This window comes from Epinephelus lanceolatus, chromosome 4 (assembly GCF_041903045.1).
Source record: "Epinephelus lanceolatus isolate andai-2023 chromosome 4, ASM4190304v1, whole genome shotgun sequence".
NCBI classification, from domain to species: domain Eukaryota; kingdom Metazoa; phylum Chordata; class Actinopteri; order Perciformes; family Serranidae; genus Epinephelus; species Epinephelus lanceolatus.
In genome coordinates, this window is record NC_135737.1 from 43988402 (window position 1) to 44008458 (window position 20057).

A 20057-nucleotide genomic window follows, 5' to 3' on the forward strand; every position below is an offset into this window, starting at 1 on the left:
TTTTACACAGTTTTTTTTACAGTTGATTTGTTATTTATTTGTTGATTTAAATTCCTAATATACATGCTTTTTGGAAAGGAAGATCACAGAAAATCTATACAATCAGCACAGTTTCAAGATTAATGTCACCAATTCAGTCTCTGACCAAATGTCTCCCCTTCTTTTCCTGAGATATGACGTGGAGTAATGGCCAGGAAAGTGTTTTATGCAGAACGTTATGATGTCACAGTGACATTGACCTTTGACCTTTTGGATATAAAGTGTCACCATTTCATCATTTATCCTGTTAGACATTTCTGTAAAATTTTGCCATAATTAGCGCATGAATTCTTGACTTACAGCCAAGAACGTGTTTTGTGACGTCACAGTGACCTTTGACCACCAAATTCTAATCAGTTCATTCTTGGGTCCAAGTGGATGTTTGTGCCAACTTTGAGGAAACTCCCTCAAGGCTTACTTAAACTACTGTGTTCATGAGAATGAGAGAGATGCAAGGTCACAGTGACCTTGACCTTTGACCACCAAAATCTGTTCATCGTTGAGTCTGAGTGAACTTTTGTGCCAAATTCCTCTAGCTGTTCTTGACATCTGCATTCCATTAACAAGAACAGGCCAGACAAGGTAACAGAGACCATGGCCTTTGGCTTATGACCACCGAAATCTAACCAGTTCATCATTAAGTCCAAGTGGACGTTTGTGTTAAATTTAGATATTCCCTCATCAAAAAGCAGAAAATAAGCTCTGTGGCAACCAAATAAACACCACTTTTTGGAGCATAATTACAGTTGCGGGAAGTAAAAAGCTACCGTTACTTCAATATCGCCACCACAACACGGTTGTAAAGCCATGACGTTTTGTAGTCTCATTCAGTAGTGCAATCCACTATTTATTTTACATGTGTAACAGCTTGATACACCCCTTTTTTTACGCTATTTATTTCCGAATTCATAAGTGATTATGTTGTGTGTTTTTTACTTGCTTATTTTAATAACTACTTGGCACCTGATCAGATGTAGCACTCCTATATTTTGTTGTATACTCTTTGTACAATGACAATGAACTTTCTATCCTATTCACTTGTTAGCAACCGCTTCTTTTAAGTCATGTAAAAGCTTAAAAATGAACAAGTGGAGTATTTACTGATGTATTTTTTATGTCATAGAACAAAACATGAAAGTCTCATAGGCTTGTGTTAACCACAGACATTGACTTTGAATCAAAAGGGCCATGAGAGGTAAAATACTTCCTCATATAAGACTCGTTTCTGAGGAACTCTATTAATGGCTGGTTAGTTTGGACTGAGGTGAGACTTCCTGCTGGTCACACAGTATCCTTCAGTTTGAATATTTTTTCACACCAACAAGAACATGAAAAATTACATCAATGATAAGCAACAAGACCACGGTACTGAGCAAGGTTTACTTGTAATGAAACTGTGCATATTTGTTTCATTAGATGAGTCTGTTGCTCCTGTGTAACTGAGACGGTAACTTATTAGAGGAGGAGTCTGATCTATTTTTAAAGCTTTCTCGTTGCTTTTCTCTTCAGCTCAAAGTATTGATTCCTGAAGGACACGAGCAGAATTAAAATCATCAATACCCTGTGTGCATTATTGGATCACTAATTGGACAAGATCACTTCTTCTCTGGCAATGATGCACTTTCCCTCTGTATTAATGTCTAATGGTTTTACTGTCTCTCCATATAAAAGCCATCGACCTGATTCAGAATGCACACGCACCTCTTCATGGACGGCTGAGCAGCTTCTCCTGTCAAGACACGGCACTTGGCTTTACATGTAGCTATAGATTAGATATCATGTAACGTTTGAGCTGAAGTGCAGCCACGTAGGAGCTGTGCTTTATCTCGCAGCAGCTTGGTCTCAGAAAACAGTGTTTTTTTCCACTGATGCTCGCTCTGGTGCGTTTAGATATGACATGTGCTATCTGCTGGGTTCTACAGAGTATGGTGGGCGCACAAAGAATACATAAAGATTCACTAAATTGAGAAAACGCATTGTGGTCTGAAATTTATAATTGAGGAGCACAACCAGCTTTTACTGCCTGGTGCCACGAAACGCTCCTTAACACCAGCAATATCCACATCCAATCAGGCCTGTAATTAAATGTCTCATCAAATCTATTTTCCTCCCCAATCATTTCAATCCAGTCATCCAGCAGGATTACTGGAGCGCAGTGGGAGGGAGAACAGAGCAGGAAGCTGGTCCAAGATGAAGGAGCCTCCTGTCGTGTCTCAGTGAAGTGAATGTGAGGGCAGACGGCAGGAGCTGGAGGACGCTGGCTGCTGGAGCCGCTCCAGTCGCTGTATTGGCAAAGGTACTACAGGCACAGATGGCTCAGTTATCACTGCACACACACACACACACACACACACGTAAAAGCCCCTGACGGGAGATGACACATGAGCACACGCACATGCAAACAGCAGCAAACAAGTACTATGCACATTAGTACGCAGCCACCCACAGACTGGAATATGTGAATGAACACACACACACTCACTCACACACACACACACACACACACACACACAGTCCACATCAAATTGGGCATGAGATTAAATGCCACATCAAATCTACTTTAGTTCCTGATCCTTTCAACCCATAGTGCCCTCCTCGACAAAACCAAAATAAAAACAGCAACTGTGTTCACAGATTAGTTGTGTGTGCCCATGTGTGTGTGTGTGTGTGTTACAGAGACAGAGAGAGTCCCTCTTACAGTGACAGAAGAATCATGGGACAAGGACACACTCCCACAGGGCAGATGCAGCGTGTGCTCTCTGCCCACCAGGCAGCTGCATGCGTTATGAACTTCAGCTCACACAGAAAGACTTACAAAACTGAGAAAGAGAAAATAAATTTTTAAACTGTGCTGGAGAGCATGGAGAGCTGGTTCGGGTCTGAATGATAATGGTTTGAGGGCTGATATTGATGTTTTTACAGAGAACAGGTCTGAGGCTGCAGAGAGCTGCCGTATGCTGCTGTGCTCAGCCTAAAAATGAGTGAGTGAACTTTACAATGTCATCCTCAGTGGCATTGTTAGACCTGGGTATCTGAGGCTTCAGTTTTATGAATAGCCCCGGAACTGTATAGACTGTAGGCTACATTTAATTTTTAAAAAAAATAAGCATCTGGTAATTTTCTGACAATGTGTAATGACCATGATGACCATATTCTAAGAAAGAAATGCTCATGGACGCATTTGAGGGGAAATACTGTATACCACCACCACAGGGCTGTAAGATCCAACTCAACTGTATAGTTGAGTTGATTGCAAAGACACCCAAAACACACATTAAACACATATTAAACATGGCTGAATAGAGACAGTTTCAAACACAAGAACAGACCCTACGCAGTAGCCTACGCACGTGTCCTACGCCGTCGTTTATACTTGTGCGGTGGTGTGTCTGTGTCAGTTGATTCAGTTGCTTCTAAACACACATTAAACACACATTAAACATGGCTGAATAGAGACAATTTCAAACACAAGTGCACAAATCAGCTTCACTATAACTCGCAGCATTCACAGACAAACACTTGTCTTTATCTGGACACATTTTCCCCACAAATACAACATGCTAACGTTATAGCACAAGCCTATGGCATTTTACATTGTAAAAATTAGCCTAGCAACGAGTAGAGGAACAACAGCAACATTTAACAAAAGTAACGTTACAAAATTCAGCTCCATTACAACTCACAAGGTTCACTGACATAACAACTGTCTTATACTAAACACGTTTTCCAAACAAATATAACATGCTAACGTTATTAGCACAAGCCTATGGCATTTTACATTGTATAAATTAGCCTAGCGACGAGCAGAGATTTCCTCTGCTCATATGAAGCCAGCATAAATAACACACAAGACTTAAAATGCTATTTTTGTGGAGGCTTTATTGTCTTCACAATTTATTGTTTCTTATCTGTGAAATTAAATAAATAAAAGCTTTGTTTCCACTGAGGGAAATGGTTTCAGCTTACAGAAACAGACAGGAGGTCTGCGTTGCAGCGACATGTAGTAACATTTCTTGGGAGGTGCACGTCAGGCTGTGGCCTAGGGTATGGAGTAGGCTATAGCCTGCTGTCGAATCAAGCATAAAGTTTAAGTATATATTCCATTTTAGAGATGGCAGGGTGTGTTGAGACAAAACATTACCTGAGACACATGTTAATACCAGGTGTAAACAGGCTCCATGTACAGGAATCTGCCTGAATGTGGCTTTATTTGCCCAAATTTAGATTAAAACTCTGAAAATGATAATTCTTTTCTGGCAAAAAGTCACAAGCTACATGTACACAGGACGCTTGTTTGTTATATGGGAAATACACTGACTAGACTCAGTCTGCTGGACTCGGTCAAGACCAGAGGCTACAACAGGTGAGACTAGTGTCAAAGGCAGAGACAAGCTCGAGTCAAAATACCTACTTAGACTGCACAGTAACAAGACCACACCATCCACTCCTAATGCAATAGCCTCATCCAAGCGTATAAATAAATATTAAAATAATGGGCTCTAAAAAGACCAAAAAATCTAACATTAGCAGCTAAAAGCATTGTGACCAAAATTTCAAATACAGTGTGTAACCGCTGCATTCATCGTCTTATTTAACTGTAGTTAAATAAGACAATGAATGACTAAAGAGAAGACACAGTGGCCTATATCAGACACATCGTTAATGACTCATTCGCACAGATGAGGTTTTAATTCACGTCTGGTGTGAGACATAGTGAGATTCTGTTATTACTGAGCACAGCATTGTCTTTAGAGAACTGAAATGTAAGAGGAGAGAATCTTAGAGATGGTGTTAGTTATCATTAATCAGCTGGAGAGGAACCGAAGGACTCATCAATACGAGGCCTTAATCCTGGAGTAAAGCACTCTGTCAGAGTTCTGCATTGTGATTTGGGGAAATCCCAGCAGGTTTGACTCTGCACTGAAAAACTGATGGAAGAAATGTGGAAGAATCACTATACATGACATCATGTAGAGACTTCTGGCAGCACTGCAATACTCAACAGCCGTGGTGTTGTTAGAATTAAAACTAGATAAAACTAGATAAAAACTAGCCTTGCTGTTGCATGCCTCCACACACCAGTCAAGTTTCTCTCACAGTTCACATCCATGTATGTGAAAACATGAATGCTTAACACACAGAAGATCTATACAATCAGCACAGTTTCAAGGTGGACACCCAAGATCAGTGTCACCGCTTCAGTATCTGACCTAATGTCTCCTCTTCTGTTCCTGAGTAATGGGCAGAAAAGTGTTTTATGTAGAATATTATGGTGTCACCCTTGACCTTGTGGATACAAAATGTCATCACTTTATTCTATCCTATTGGTTTTGTCATAATTAGCATAAATATTCTTGAATTATGGCCAAAAACATGTATTGTGACCTCATTCTGACCTTGATCTTTGAGCACTGAATTCTAATAAGTTTATTCTTCTTCTGGACGTTTGTGCCAAATCTGAAAAAATTCCTTCAATGTGTTCTTGAGATATCGCGTTCACTGGAATGAGACATACAAGGTTAGAGTGACCTTGACCTTTGACATATGACCACCAAAATCTTATCAGTTCAATGTTAAGTATATGTGGACGTTTGTGCCAAATTTGAAGAAATTCCCTCAAGGTGTTCTTCAGATATCGTCCCATGAGAATGGTACTGACGGACGAACGGATGGATGGCATCTGCTGCAAGAAACTATTTTACATTATTATTATGTGGATAATAAAAATCATAAGAGTGATTACGAACTATAAAATGTCTGAAGCATTGCACCTAATTATTTAGTATTTTGCTGTGATGTGGTTTGAGTAAATGAAATGCTGGTTTTAAATGGATTGATTGTCACTAACTTCTTTTAGTCATGTGTAAAGTAAAAGTTTAAAGCTCATTTAACATTTTTTTGATTCATTTCAAAAACATCCACTTCCTGTCAGAGGTCATTTTAAGACATCACTTTGTGCTCTCTTAACTTTTAAACTTTAAATTTCTTGGTTATTAACACTGCTCTTTGACAATATTGTTTCAGCAGTGTGAGACTGGAGGTGGAGTGTTGTGGTTTGGGGGGTTCGTAGAGGACAGCTGTCAATCCTCGCAGCCTCCAGGCCTGAAACCTGCTGCTGGCTCAGCAACTGTAGGCCGACAGCTGTCCTGGGAGCTGCTTACTGAGGTTAGACGGATAAATGCAGCTGATATCGGCCATTTATTACAAACCTGACAGCAGCCAGGAAGACAGCGTCACTGCAGCGTAGCACAACCACAGTGAGCGGAGTTAATATGTACGTTACCAGTAACTCAACACTACACTGGAACCATTTCTTCATCAGAACAGGAAACACTATAACAGAGTGTTAGATGAAAACATTCAATGAGGGCATTTCCTTCCACGTTTATTTTAACGTATGTATATTAATGATGAAATTCTGTGTATATTTTTGTGTATTAGTAAGACATGAAGCAACACAAAGGTTTGCTCTAATGCGAGGGGGGTGAAAGGTGGATGTGCCCTTTTTCTTTGCTGGTTTACTGTGTTTCTTTTCTTGCACGTCTTCAGGTGCTACCTCCCCCCACTCATCAGCGCGCAGAGAGTGGGTGGACACACATGTGATCTAATCATCCATTGAGGACGTGGTGGTTAAATACCAGAAGAAGGGAATGTACAGGGCCGGTGGGCCAGCGTGGCAGTGTGGGTGCTGTGTGCTGGATTGCCGAAGAAAGTCGAATTGTAGTGCGCAGGAGACACCAATATTTCCTCCCGTCTGAAGGGTGGCGAGCTTTTTGTTTAGTTGTTGATTTTAATCATTTAATTGCTAACTGTCATTTTTTTATCACTTCCTTTACTTCTATAGAAAGTAGTTTTTGTTAACGTTTTAATGACTTTATGTACATTATTATGTCCTTGATTTTTTGTCAGATAATTTCACAACTTTTCTTTATACACGCATCTCTGCTTGCCTTTTTCCCTTTTTCCCCGGTTTCATTTTTATTGTTACTTCCCTCATCCCCATCCTCTGTGAAATTTAACAAATGTCAGAATATCGCTTTACTCAGGTGGAAAAGTTTGATTTTATGTACGCGACATGAGGATTTTCTACCTGGAAGTTACTGTCAATAAAACATTTTGATTCGGTCTATTGTGAAAAGCCTTGCCATTGAAACCCATTTTTCCTTTTTGAATTTTTTTGAAAAATCTGTTTGAAAAAATCAATTACAAAAGATTAAGGAAAGCAAAAAAAAACCACTTTTAATAATTTTATATTACGTATTTAATGCATCAAATGGTACGATCTAAAGACACTACATACTGGAGAACAGCTTCAACCTAAGGATTTTTTGTTTTTGTATACTTTATATTTATTATTTACAAATATTATTTAAAAATAGACAAAACCATGGACAACAGGCAGGGACATCAAATGTGAAGGTGAAATGCTCACATCGAGTACAGCAGAAAATTAAAAGTAGCAAGGTTACATTGTAGTATCAAGGACAATGGGTCTTTATGCCCATGATCATCCTTTAAGGTCACAAAGGTTCTCATGATCCATGACTTTGATTCATGGAAAGCCAGGGTATTTTTAAGGAAGGAGAAATCTTTCACTCATTCGTAAGCTATTGTCTTAATATTGGGCCATTTCCTGGTTGTTGCTTTTTAACTCAAGCTAAAGATTTTAGCCACCTAGTAATCTTTTCAACCTTCAGGAGATCATGAGCTCAAATCCTGATACTAACTTCCCTTTTACGCTGCTCATGTAGTATCTCTACATCTGTGCCTGAGGCAACACGCTGATATTGAAGCAGAGCCTCGATAGTCAAATTAAGAATGACTGTGAAATCATCTAGGAACGAGAGCCAGGTGAATACGGTGGGTCACTACAAACCTCTACGACAGACACCAAGCACAAATACTACACACTATGTGAGACTAAAGCGGAGTCTCCTAAATGAACTATAATTAGCAGGGGCTCTTCTTAGACAACGTATTTGTTTGTGGGTAATTCGTATTGCAAAGCTGCCTGCTCTACCTTGACTTTCATACAGCCACGGTGAGATATTTGAGTGGAGACAATGGCCCCATAATCTGATAGCACTGTCTGTTTGCCTGCTTCCGGACAGAGCTTCAAATGAACCATGATATGATCACCGAGCTGCAGTGGAAGTGCACCAGTGAACGACAGCAGCTATATCCAGACAGTGATGCACCTCTCCTATTTCAGGAAGGAAGGCTAATGACATTTATATGACCTTGTTAGAGGCTTCCCATTGAGGCAGATATATAATGATGACACATCAAATGTAATAATACGTATATCGTTTTGATTCTACGATCATCTTCAAATAGTCCCAAAGAGCTGGGAAGGCAGATTGGAGGCGAACCTTCAGAATAAGCTCACATTCATCTGCATTTCAAAGATACTGGGCTAAAAAACAAGGGAATGACTCAATAATTCATGAGAGTTACCAACTCCACAGCACTTTAGAGTTCCCATAGCTGGGATATACTGTATGCAGCTCTCACAGATGTAGCTGACTTGAACCCACGTACTGTAGACATTTTCTTTTCCTCCTTCAAATCAGCAAATATGCAGTAACCCTCGAGCTGAGCCATACAGAAAATACATTTCCTATGTAGACAGCTGTTGTGAAATGGGAGAGAAAACACTAAATCAGCACAGACAAAGTGTAGCGCAAACACAGCACTGTAAATGCAAATATGTCATCCGTCACACTGTTTTCGGCCGTACATCTGGGGCCCAGGAGATTCAAGTTGAGCATTATAGCTCTCAGTGTAACAGTATACAATTTTATGACCAGTGTAGCAATTGTGAAAAACCACATTATCTACACAGGAAGTGAGTGGGCGTCCATCAGATGGCTCAACTCAGAACTCAAATCTTACTTCATGAACTGACAACAGCTGTTTGTCGAGCTAAAATAAGGCCAAATACACAGTATCACATTACAAATCTGTCTCCAGACATTGTTAAGGGAGTAATTCCTGCTCTGGAACATCAGTGCAAAACACTGCAGTGCGAATTCAGTCCAATTTTAGCTGCTTTAAAAGTGCTATAAGGCATGCTTTGTTAAGTGTTACGAAACATCTTTTGGAGATCATCTGCTCTGGTGGGGGTATAAGAAGAGATGACAACGTTTCAAACACAGAGAACTAACTTTAATTATTGAGCCAGAACTTTATATCTGAGGAAACTGATCCGATCGCACTAATAAGACAGCTGTGGGTACAGTGAAAGCAGACTGGAGACGCTGTGGTGAAGCAAAGAAACGCTTTCACTTCTTTGCCTATGTCTTCTCAGCGCTCATAATTCTACCTGCTGCTGATAGAGCCCGGAAATACTGACTACAAGACTGAGGAATAGAAAACTGGAGTTGGAGATCTGATAAGTGAACCACTAAAATTTCAAGTTAGTGAGGGTGTACACTGAACATTTGTGAGTTGACTAAAAATGACCGTGATGTAAAGAGAAATGTCTAAAACTGTGAAGAATTTACTCCTTCATTCCTTCATATTGACTCATTTCTTCGATCGAGAGCAACGCGACTTAACCATAGAGCTCTAAAGTCAACTACTGAATATGTCGATCAATAAAGAATTAAAATGGAGCATAAAAATATATAAAATCATAACATTTTTAACAGCTTTTTAATAAAGCAAAACAATAAAATAGAAAATTTAAAAAATCATAAAAATAAAAAAATTAAAAAATAATTAAAAAGCAAAAAGCTTTTAATTCTTTTCTTTTACAGTGACTTTGATATATCAATTTTACATTTATTTTTCTTACACTTTTTCATTTTATTTTTCCAAGTCCTTAGTTTTCCTATTTTCTTATTTTAGTCATTGTAAACATTTATTCATTTTACAATTTACTACCTGTTTTCCTCACAGAACATTAACTAAATTCCTTATCATCCTTTTTTTCTACGCACATGGCCTACGCCGTTGTCAGCATTAATACTTGTGCGGTGGTGTGTCTGTGTCACTCTGCAGTTACACCTCCAAAACACTAGTCGACAGCGGGGTTTCTATGAAGTGCTGTAAAGTCTGATTGACTTAAAACTCACCTAAAACACACATTTTCCCCACAAATACAACATGCTAAAATTATTAGCATAAGCCTATGGCATTTTACATTGTATAAATTAGCCTAGCAGCTAGTGAACTTTTCCTCTACAGCAACATGTAACAAAGGCAACGTTACAAAAATCCAGCTCCATTACAACTCACAAGGTTCACTGACAAAACAACTGTCTTATACTAAACACGTTTTCCCCACAAATATGAAATGCTAACATTATTAGCACAAGCCTATGGCATTTTACATTGTATAAATTAGCCTAGCGACTAGCGAAGATTTCCTCTGCTCATATGAAGCCAGGATAAATCACACACAAGACTTAAAATGCTATTTTAGTGGAGGCTTTATTGTCTTCACAGTTATTGTTTCTTATCTGTGAAATTAAAGTAAATAAAAGCGTCTGCGACATGTAGTTACTTTTAACGCTAACAAAGTTAGCTAGCTAACGAAAATTAGAAGTTCACAGACACCACACTTAAATCTATTGTATTATTATCTTCATCCACACACAGTGTAGGCTGCATGTGTTTCTTGTCTTAATCAAGGATACAGTGGGAATGGAAAAACCAAACCGGTTCTTACTTTGGTAGAAAACAGTGTGTTGATGTAGGATCACATCACTCATAGTGAGAAGCTGATTTAGAAATAATGTTTTTGTGGCCTTCAACAGTGAGAGTTTTGATTAAATCAGAGGAATATGTTTGTATCCTTCAGCTAAAATATTTTAACACACGGACTGAGAACATGCCTGAGCAGGTTGTGATGTCTCATGGTCATACATCTCGTCTTCCTGAGCAGAAATCTGACTCTAACTGAGCTCTCAGTGCCAACATGCAGAGATGCTTTAGCAGCCCAGTCAGCCTCTTCTCGTAAAAACCAGCATGACTCTGCTTGTTTCATGTCTGATTGATCATTACATTAAGAGTTAGCTGACATGCACAAGGCTGTCATTTACAAAGTCGGAGAGATGCACCTTGTGACTTACTGGAAGCTTTAATTTACACAATCGATTTTGTTTTCAGAGTGATTTAACCTGGAGGCGTTGCACAGTAGACCTACAGACATTTCCTGCTTCCAAGATGATGGAAATGTCAGTTAATAATGGCAAGATGGATTTTTTCATTGTCAGTACTTTGTAAAGTAGCTGACTGGAGACTGTGCTCCTTTGACATTATATTGTGGGTTTGATAAGGTTCTTATTACGTCTGTCTTTTTAAGTACGAGACATTTCAAATGAAATAAAATCACAATAAGACAGATACATTTATTATTCACTCTGGAACTGAATTCTTGTCTGGGGAGAAAAAATCCTTAAATGGCACAGTGGGCTCTTCACTATAACCAAAATGATAGTATACACTCAGTGGCCACTTTATTAGGTACACCTTGCTAGCACTGGGTTGGACCCCTTTTGCCTTCAGAACTGCTTTAATTCTTGGTGTCATAGATTCAACAAGGTGCTGGAAACATTCCTCAGAGATTTTGGTCCATATCGACTGGATAGCACAGTTGCTGCAGACCATACGCAGTAGCCTACGCACGTGTCCTACTCCGTTGTGAGCATTTATACGTGTGCGGTGGTGTGTCTGTGTCAGTTGATTCAGTTGCTTCTAAACACACATTAAACACACATTAAACATGGCTTAATAGAGACAATTTCAAACACAAGTGCACAAATCAGCTTCACTAGAACTCGCAGCATTCACAGACAAACACTTGTCTTTATCTGGACACATTTCCCCCACAAATACAACATGCTAACATTATTAGCACAAGCCTATGGTATTTTACATTGTTTAAATTAGCCCAGAGGCTAGTGGAGTTTTCCGCTACTCATATGAAGCCAGGGACAACAGCAACATTTAACAAAGGTAACATTATAAAATTCAGCTCCATTACAACTCACAAGGTTCACTGACAAAACAACTGTCTTATACTAAACATATTTTCCAAACAAATATAACATGCTAACATTATTAGCACAAGCCTATGGCATTTTACATTGTATAAATTAGACTACCAGCTAGCAGAGATTTCCTCTGCTCATATGAAGCCAGGATAAATAACACACAAGACTTAAAATGCTATTTTAGTGGAGGCTTTATTGTCTTCACAGTTTATTGTTTCTTATCTGTGAAACTGAAGTAAATAAAAGCTTTGTTTCCACTGAGGGAAATGGTTTCAGCTTACAGAAATACACAGAAGGTCTGCGTCACTGTGACGTGCAGTTACATTTCTGGGGATGTACACGTCAGGCTACAGCGTATGGTACGGTGTAGGGTCTACGTCAACACATAAAAAAATCAATTTCCTCTAATGTCGTGTGAACGTACTGACTCACATTCACACTTCTGACAGCTGGCAGTTTTTGATGCTTAAAGCTGCACACAATACTAAAATGGTATTCAGGTTCAACACCCCAAGCAACAAATTTGTAAGTAAAAACCACATTCAATGTTTCTGCTATAACTGTTTTATAATCAAATCCTCCTGTAGTGATATCACTAAACTCTGTTTCATACAGCTGGTGTGTATCCACACTGGTAGAAATGTGGGGATGCCCCCAAACCAAAACAATGTCCTGACTAGAACACCAGATAAATTTAATCTTCCTATGCAGAAATAATCCTTTTACAGCAGAACCAGGACACCTGAAGTTGGTCAGGAAATTTAGTGGGTCAACCACTGTCGACAGAAAGAAGAGGCAGCGAGACGGACAGACAGAGAAGGGGAGTTAATAAGTGGCCGTGTCAAGGCCAAGCAGGCTGATATAAAAGAGGTTGTGGCTTCCCTGAGGGAGTGTGTTCTAGGCCAACGCTGGCCTGCCTGGGGGCCTATCATCATTGTCTGCTGTGTCCGTTCAGCAAACCACAGCACACTTCCTCTGACATACACACACACTCACAAACACTAACACACACACACCCAAGCACTCATGATGTGTGACATCTGTCTGGGTGAAAGGGGTGGAAAGACTCCCAAGGTTAAGTGTGTGCGCTGAAAAAAAGGAGAAGCTCCGTGAGATTTCCTCCAGACTTCAAACAATACGGACAAAAATAGGTTCAGATAGTTTCCCTAATTAATATGACACAATACTGATTCTACCACGGACGGTTCATGAAAGCTTTTCATCTGCTGTCCTGACCGGCCCGTGTCACAGAGGTCGTTCCTTGGAAAATCCTCTGCTTCACAGGAAGTGATGTTTTTATGTTTAATGTTTGTTCAAAATGAGACGTAGAAGTTAGTCAATGACACCCATCATACAAGGAAAATTATTTTACAGTCGTGGCCACAGCATTTGACACATAAATGATTTCTGAGAGCTGCAGTGCAAAACACATGGACAGAATACATGCTGTCAGACCGATAAAATAACCTGCCAATATTAAACGTACTGATATTAGTGTATATGTGGAGCCACAAAACGAGAAAATGCTGTACAGAAGTGCCAAAATTACGTTCCATATTTAGCCACTCATTTAATCTGCTCGCTTAATGTCTGATATCAACTAAGTGTAAGATCACGTCAGTTGTTTCCAGATCTCACAAGAGTATTTTGCTAAAACAGAGACATATCTCGAACAAAGTTAATTTTCTCCTGATTTGTGTGTGTGAAAAAATGCAATTTCAGTGTCAGAATGTTTAGAAGGGTTGGGGTTTGTTAAAAAGGGGTGCAGTGTTTACTTCAGTGACTGTGAGGCGAAGGAAACAGTCATAATGATTGGACTCAGGGCTGCTGCTCGTCTCCTAAAGGTGGCGGGGGCAGTGGCGACACCCACACAGATACAGGAAATGGATCTAAAGTGGGCCGTCTCTAACCCGTGTCTGGTTAGATATAAAAGTGTGATTAGAAATTTAGCCAAAAAGTAAGGACATGTAAAGTTCTAAATATATATTTACAGAAAATAGATGTAGATATGATTTAATTCAATTTTTAGCAGTTTTTTTCAGGTAGGTTTGTTGGGGTTTGGGAGATTTCACTTTTCTTTTTTGCTTATTTTCAGATAATTGTTTTGTTGGGGTTTTCTTTTTAACTTTTCTTTTGTGGGCTATTTTTACGTAATTTTTTTGTTGTTTTATTTACTTTTCTTTTTGCACATTTTTAGGTAATATTCTTGTTATATTCTTTTAATTTTTGTTTATTTTTCAGGTTATTTTCTTGTTTTTTTTATTTTCTTTTTTGTGCTTATTTTCAAGTAATTGTTGTTTTTTTTACTTTTCTTTTGTGCTCATTTTCACTTAATTTTTTGGTGCTGTGTTTTTACTTTTCTTGTTCGCTTATTTGCAGAATTTATTTTTTTTAACTTTTCTTTTGTGGGCTATTTTTACTTTTCTTTTTGGCATATTTTTTGGGTAATTTTCTTGTTTTTTTTTACTTTTCATTTTTGTTAATTTTCACATACTTTTATTTTTTTGACGTATTTTCAGGTAATTTCCTTGACTGTTTTTTTGTTTGTTTTTTGGGGGCGGGGGCTTATTTTGGAGACATTTCTTACTTACTAAAGTTACTTAAAACTTTTTAATATCTTGCTAATTTTTGAGTCATTTCATAAATTTCTCATTGCCATCTTCCATTTTTTTGAAAAAATAAATAAATAAATAAATAAAATAAAGCCAATCTGCTCAGGTTTCAGCCAGGTTAAAACAGTATGCACTTAAAACAACCAAAGAGCTCACAGAACAATGGCCAAGAGTCAGGGAGAGGAAAAAGCCTATTAAGTTTGTATGACTGCTTAAAAGCAAACAAACAAACAAAAACATAATACAGACAGAGATCAGGAAAACTCATTGCTGATGAAATATTTACAGGAAATAAGCTGCTCAAGGTTCATCCAAATTGCTCATTTTACACAAACTTCCTGCAGTTAATGCGTTCAATATCAGAATCAGAAATCAGAAATACTTCATTGATCCCTTGATTCGTTACCGTCGCTCAGTAAAGAATAGAGACTTATAAGAAGTAAGAATAAGAGTATGAAATAGAAGTATATAAATATAAAGTAATAATAATAATAATAAAATAGAAATGAAAATGTGCATTAAAAATTAAAATAATAAAATATGCAATATGCTACAGTGTTTAACCATACTACTTAAGATATTATAAATATTTAAAAATAAATATATTTACATATGGTTGCTGTGCTGAGGCTGTGAGTGTTTAAGTTTTAAGTATAATATATACATCAACAGAATAAAACAAGAATAGAATAACTGTGTATTTTATCCATTGTTCTGTACTGTTAGTGTTACGCACTGAATATAATATGAAATATACATCAAATATGTCACTTCGGGGTCACGAAAAGGGTCGTCAGTTTACTCAATGATAGCATAGGGCTGCCTTAAGGGACTGTTCATTATTTATAATGGGGCAGGGGTGGTGCAAATAAGGGGAGGCATGTTAGATCTTTTTTTAGGCACTTGGGACTGACTTGTGTTTTTTATTTTAGCTCAGGGGAAGGACATACATCTTTAAATGCTCATATTTTGTACTTATTATAAATACTCTCTGAATCTAGCAGGTTTGAAGGCAAGTTATTTTTAAAAAATCTCAAAAAAATCACACCAGTTATCAAAACTTGCATGATAATGATGTGATTTATAAGTAGGATGTGCATTTTGCTAGCTCCAATACCTTAATTTGGTGGTAATATATTTTTTAAATGGTTAGGGCTAATTATGGTGGAGGGAGGGTCATGCATTTTCCCCCAGACACTCAGGGAGGCTAAAAAAAAAGCCACACCCCAACCAGCCCCCTTCAAACCGCCAGCAGCTGTACTTGGCTAGTGCCCTTTAGCAAATGTGGTTATAGCAATTTCACTGCTCTTCCTTTGCTTGCTAAACTATTTGCAAGTGAACATGTGACCAAAGAAATGCCAAATATCAACATGATAAATCCCTCCAACTGTATTCCAGTATTCATTAGTGACTGTGTGTGTTAATTGCTGTTTTCCTGGCTGGTGATGGAGTATACAGTAGTGTTGTGTTTACAGTGAGAGCCTGTAACCGACAGGACGGATGTGAACTCACTGATCTGGCCAAGTCAAAGACAGTCCCTCCATTCAGTAACAGCAGAGGACGCAGGGTGAACCGTATGACACTCTCCCCCTCCACAAACACTCACAGTCATGACTTCATGACTCCTGACTCCAGTTTTCTCAATAGTTTACGTATGACAGCTCCTCAAGGAAACAGCTGGAACAGGAGTTTGGACCAAACTGAAACTGACTGAAACTGAAATACGAAGGTAACAAAACTGTTTTAAATTATCAGAGCTCCAATTTAAACAAAGGTAAGGGATTGTTCGTTACTTATGAGGGGGACGGGGGTGGTGCAAAAAGGGGATGCACTGGAGAAATTATCATTGGATTTTCAAATTTCTGACAGTCCCAGGACACATCGTGTGAGATGAACACTTCCGTTAGAAAGAAACATAACCAAATCCACAACACGTTCTCATCCCATTATCACATATTGGCACTTTATCAGTGGACTTTCATGTCTACGTATTGCACTCTAGGTATCCTCCTGTGTCTGCTGTTGATGTTCTGCGAGGTTGCAACCAACGCTGAGACGCCACTAAAAGCACTTGGTTAAGTTTGCAAAAAACATCATGGTTTGGCTCCACATTCATACAGGTAACAAACACTGGGCTCCCGGGTGAAAGTCCAGGGTTTGTTGGACCCATCCATCCCGGAATAGGGACTGTCCTGCTCCTTGTATTACGTCGTTACCTGGAGTGTTTCAATTTCATGCTGTCTGGTGATGTATCTTACCACTGCAAAAAGTTTGCGTCACAAACTGACACCACCCAGTGGTGTATTATACCACCGTGAAAGGTGACTTTTGGTGTCTGTGTCTGACGCCAAAAATCACTAACAAATCGGCAGTATTTGACAACATCTGAATGAGAACAGGCTGGTATTTTGTATTTATGTTTAGGGCTGCTCCCGACTAAGAATTTTCCTTTTCAAACAATAGTCCATCAGTGGACTAGTCTCCTGCATGTTTCTGATATGAATGTAATGATTAAATGATATATTTTGGTGGTTTGAGTTGAAGGTGTGAGAAAGAATAGTATCAGTAACATTGTTAACACTGTGCTACATTACAGAGAAATACAAAACCGTACTAATGAACCTTCATTAATATAGGCCTATATTTTATCTACAAGTGCACGTCACACACTGAGCGAGCCGCCTGTTAATGACGCTGTGGGCTAATGGGCATGTAGCTACTTCCATGTTTCAGATGATACGTCATGTTTGTAGTCGACCAATGAAGATGAGTTTACATATCACCTTGGGTTCGTCCTTCACCTTCTCAAAATGATCCCACACTTTGGATTTCCTGCCCGACATGTTATTAACTAGCCTGTGGAGTAACCGCAGGTACCAGCCCTGGAAATTAACCTGACTCCTGTCTGACTGCTGAGCGTGGACACTTCCTGTGTCTGTCCCTTCAAATTAAAGTCACACATGGTCCAGTCATATTGGCTTCAACCGAGTTTCACGTTTGTTTGTTGTTTTGTTATTTTCTGCGAATAAAGTGACCAATGAAATCTTGCCTTTCTGGTCGACTAACGTTTGGTCGACTATTAGGGGCAGCCCTATTTATTTTACTGCACATTTTCAAATTAAACATTAAACTGGTGGAGACCCACCAGGAGCCCGGATTAGACGGCATGTTTTTACATATCGCTGCTTTGTTAGTGGACTTTTACGTCTATGTATGGCATGCTAGGGATCCTCCTGTGTCTGCTGTTGTTGTTCTGTGACACTGCAACCAATGCCAGGATGTCAACAAAAACACAGGGTTAGGTTTAAAAAACGATCATGGTTTGGCTCTACATTCATACAGGAAGTGAACATTGAGCTCCCAGGTGAAAGTCCAGGGTTGGTTAGACCCTCCCAACGACCCTATTGGGACTTTTCAGCTCCTTGTATTGCGTCATTTTCTGCAGTGTTTCAATCTTGCATCTTGCAGTGGCAAATCATAACACTGCAAAAAGTTCCACCTGACTGCGTCACAAACTGACACCACCCAGTGCTCTATCACACCACCACGAAATGTGGCGTTTGGCACTGACATAGCAGTGGTATTTGATGACTTAAAATGAAAAGGCTGGCACCGCTTTCTTAATGGACTTTTACGTCTATGTATGACGTGTTAGGTATCCTCCTGTGTCTGCTGCTGATATTCCATGATGCTGCAACCGACACCAGGGCGTCATCAAAAGCAAAAGGTTAGGTTTAGGTAACATGGTTTGGTTTAGAAAAAAAAGGAACATGGTTTGTCTCTACAATCATATCTGATGGCTTTGGAATAAGAACAAGCTGAAATCTGAGCTTAACATCGTAATATTTCATCAGAAATTAAACCCAAACTATCATTTCCAGCAGTCTTTGGACACATTATGTGCGACGAACGCTTCCACCAGAGGAAAACAACATGACCAAATCTGATCTTAAAATAGTGATGTTTCATCACAACCACTTTATTCTATGTCTCATTTAAAACTGTTTGCTCGAAACTAACCAGCATGCACAGCAAGAGTGAAAAACTGAGGCTTTTTTGAACTCCAGGGTTTCATCTTCAACTTTTAACTTTCAAACATCACAAGGTAAGTTTTAAAAATCTAATAACTAATTCATGATGGAGGGAGGGTCCTGTATTTTCTGCCAGTCACTCAGAGACCTGAGGAAAAATATTTGCAGCTTCAGGGAGGCTAAAAATAAAAAAAAAAAGAAAAACAAAGTCACACCCAGCCACAGCACACCTCTGATAAATACAGAACAGCCTCTAAGGAGGGGAAAAGGAAAATATAGTGTAAATTTCAGAGGCGTTTTTGTTGGATTTGGTGCCAACGTTACACTTCTTTAATGTCCCACTCCTGCTCCTCTCAGCTGTTCGCCTCTGAGCTGTGTTCCCGTCACTACAGAGCTGTTTCAGTGTATTTAATCCTGATATATGACACTTTATTCCACTCCTCAGCAGCGTGTGTGTGTGTACACAGGGAGGACCAGCTAGCTGCGCACAGTCAGACCCGGTGTGATGCTGCGTTTGACCCGTCCGCTACAGTAACTCCACAACAAACCGTTACTCAGTGCTCACACACCGGCCATGTCCCCGTTTGCACACACACACACACACACACATACACACACACACAGTGCTCAGGTCAGGCTACTCACGCCCTTGGTCTGGGGAAGCCCATGGATAACAGCACGTCCAGGTTAGAGCCACATTTCACCGAACCCGACCGGTTCTGCCGGAGCCTCCGAGGGAGGATCTTACTGTAGAGGTCCTCTTTGGCAGCCATGGTCCGCCGGTCCACCCAGTCCGCTGCAAGCCCGATACAGTCCAGCACCCGACAGACCTCCGGCTAGTCCATGAGCCTCGGCCGGGTCCGCATGAGTGGAGAGGTAAAGGCAACTGCTCGGAGCTGCTGCTGGAGCAGGGCTGTGCGTCCAGGCAGCGCCGCGCTACTCCGCCCACTGGAGGAAACAGCAAATTAGATCTGCTCACTGGGTTTATGCACAGCAGAGGAGGCACAACACACACTGTGGTGGGTCAGAATGGGACTCACTGGGTTTATGCACAGCAGAGGAGGCACAACACACACTGTAGTGGGTCAGAATGGGACTCACTGGGTTTTAAGAGTTTTTAAAGATGCCATATTCTCTTTTTAAAAATCACCAGAATTAAACACATTAATCACGGCCAGATATTGTAAAAACAGAAATTATAGTTTACACTGGACACATCCTGTGTGACTAACATTTCTGTCAGGAAAAATATATAACCAAATCTGAGCTTCAAATAGTGATGTTTTATTGATATTCTTTTAAACTCCAGGATTTTGTCTTTAACTTTCAAACATCAAAGGGTAAGTTTTAAAAACTCTGATAACTAATTTATG

The 20057-nt window shown here is 39.4% G+C and overlaps 1 protein-coding gene across 2 annotated transcripts in view; it reads right to left on the reverse strand.

The window, feature by feature from the left end:
* Window positions 1-19634, reverse strand: part of ubash3bb (ubiquitin associated and SH3 domain containing Bb) — a 66679-nt gene extending 47045 nt beyond the window's left edge. For both annotated transcript variants that reach the window (XM_033631830.2, XM_033631829.2), the window contains exon 1: window positions 19330-19634. In XM_033631830.2, coding sequence (XP_033487721.1) covers window positions 19330-19457 — 128 coding nt within the window. In that variant the 5' untranslated portion in view covers window positions 19458-19634. The remainder of the gene's footprint in view (window positions 1-19329) is intronic.
* Between the last annotated feature and the right edge of the window lie 423 nt (window positions 19635-20057).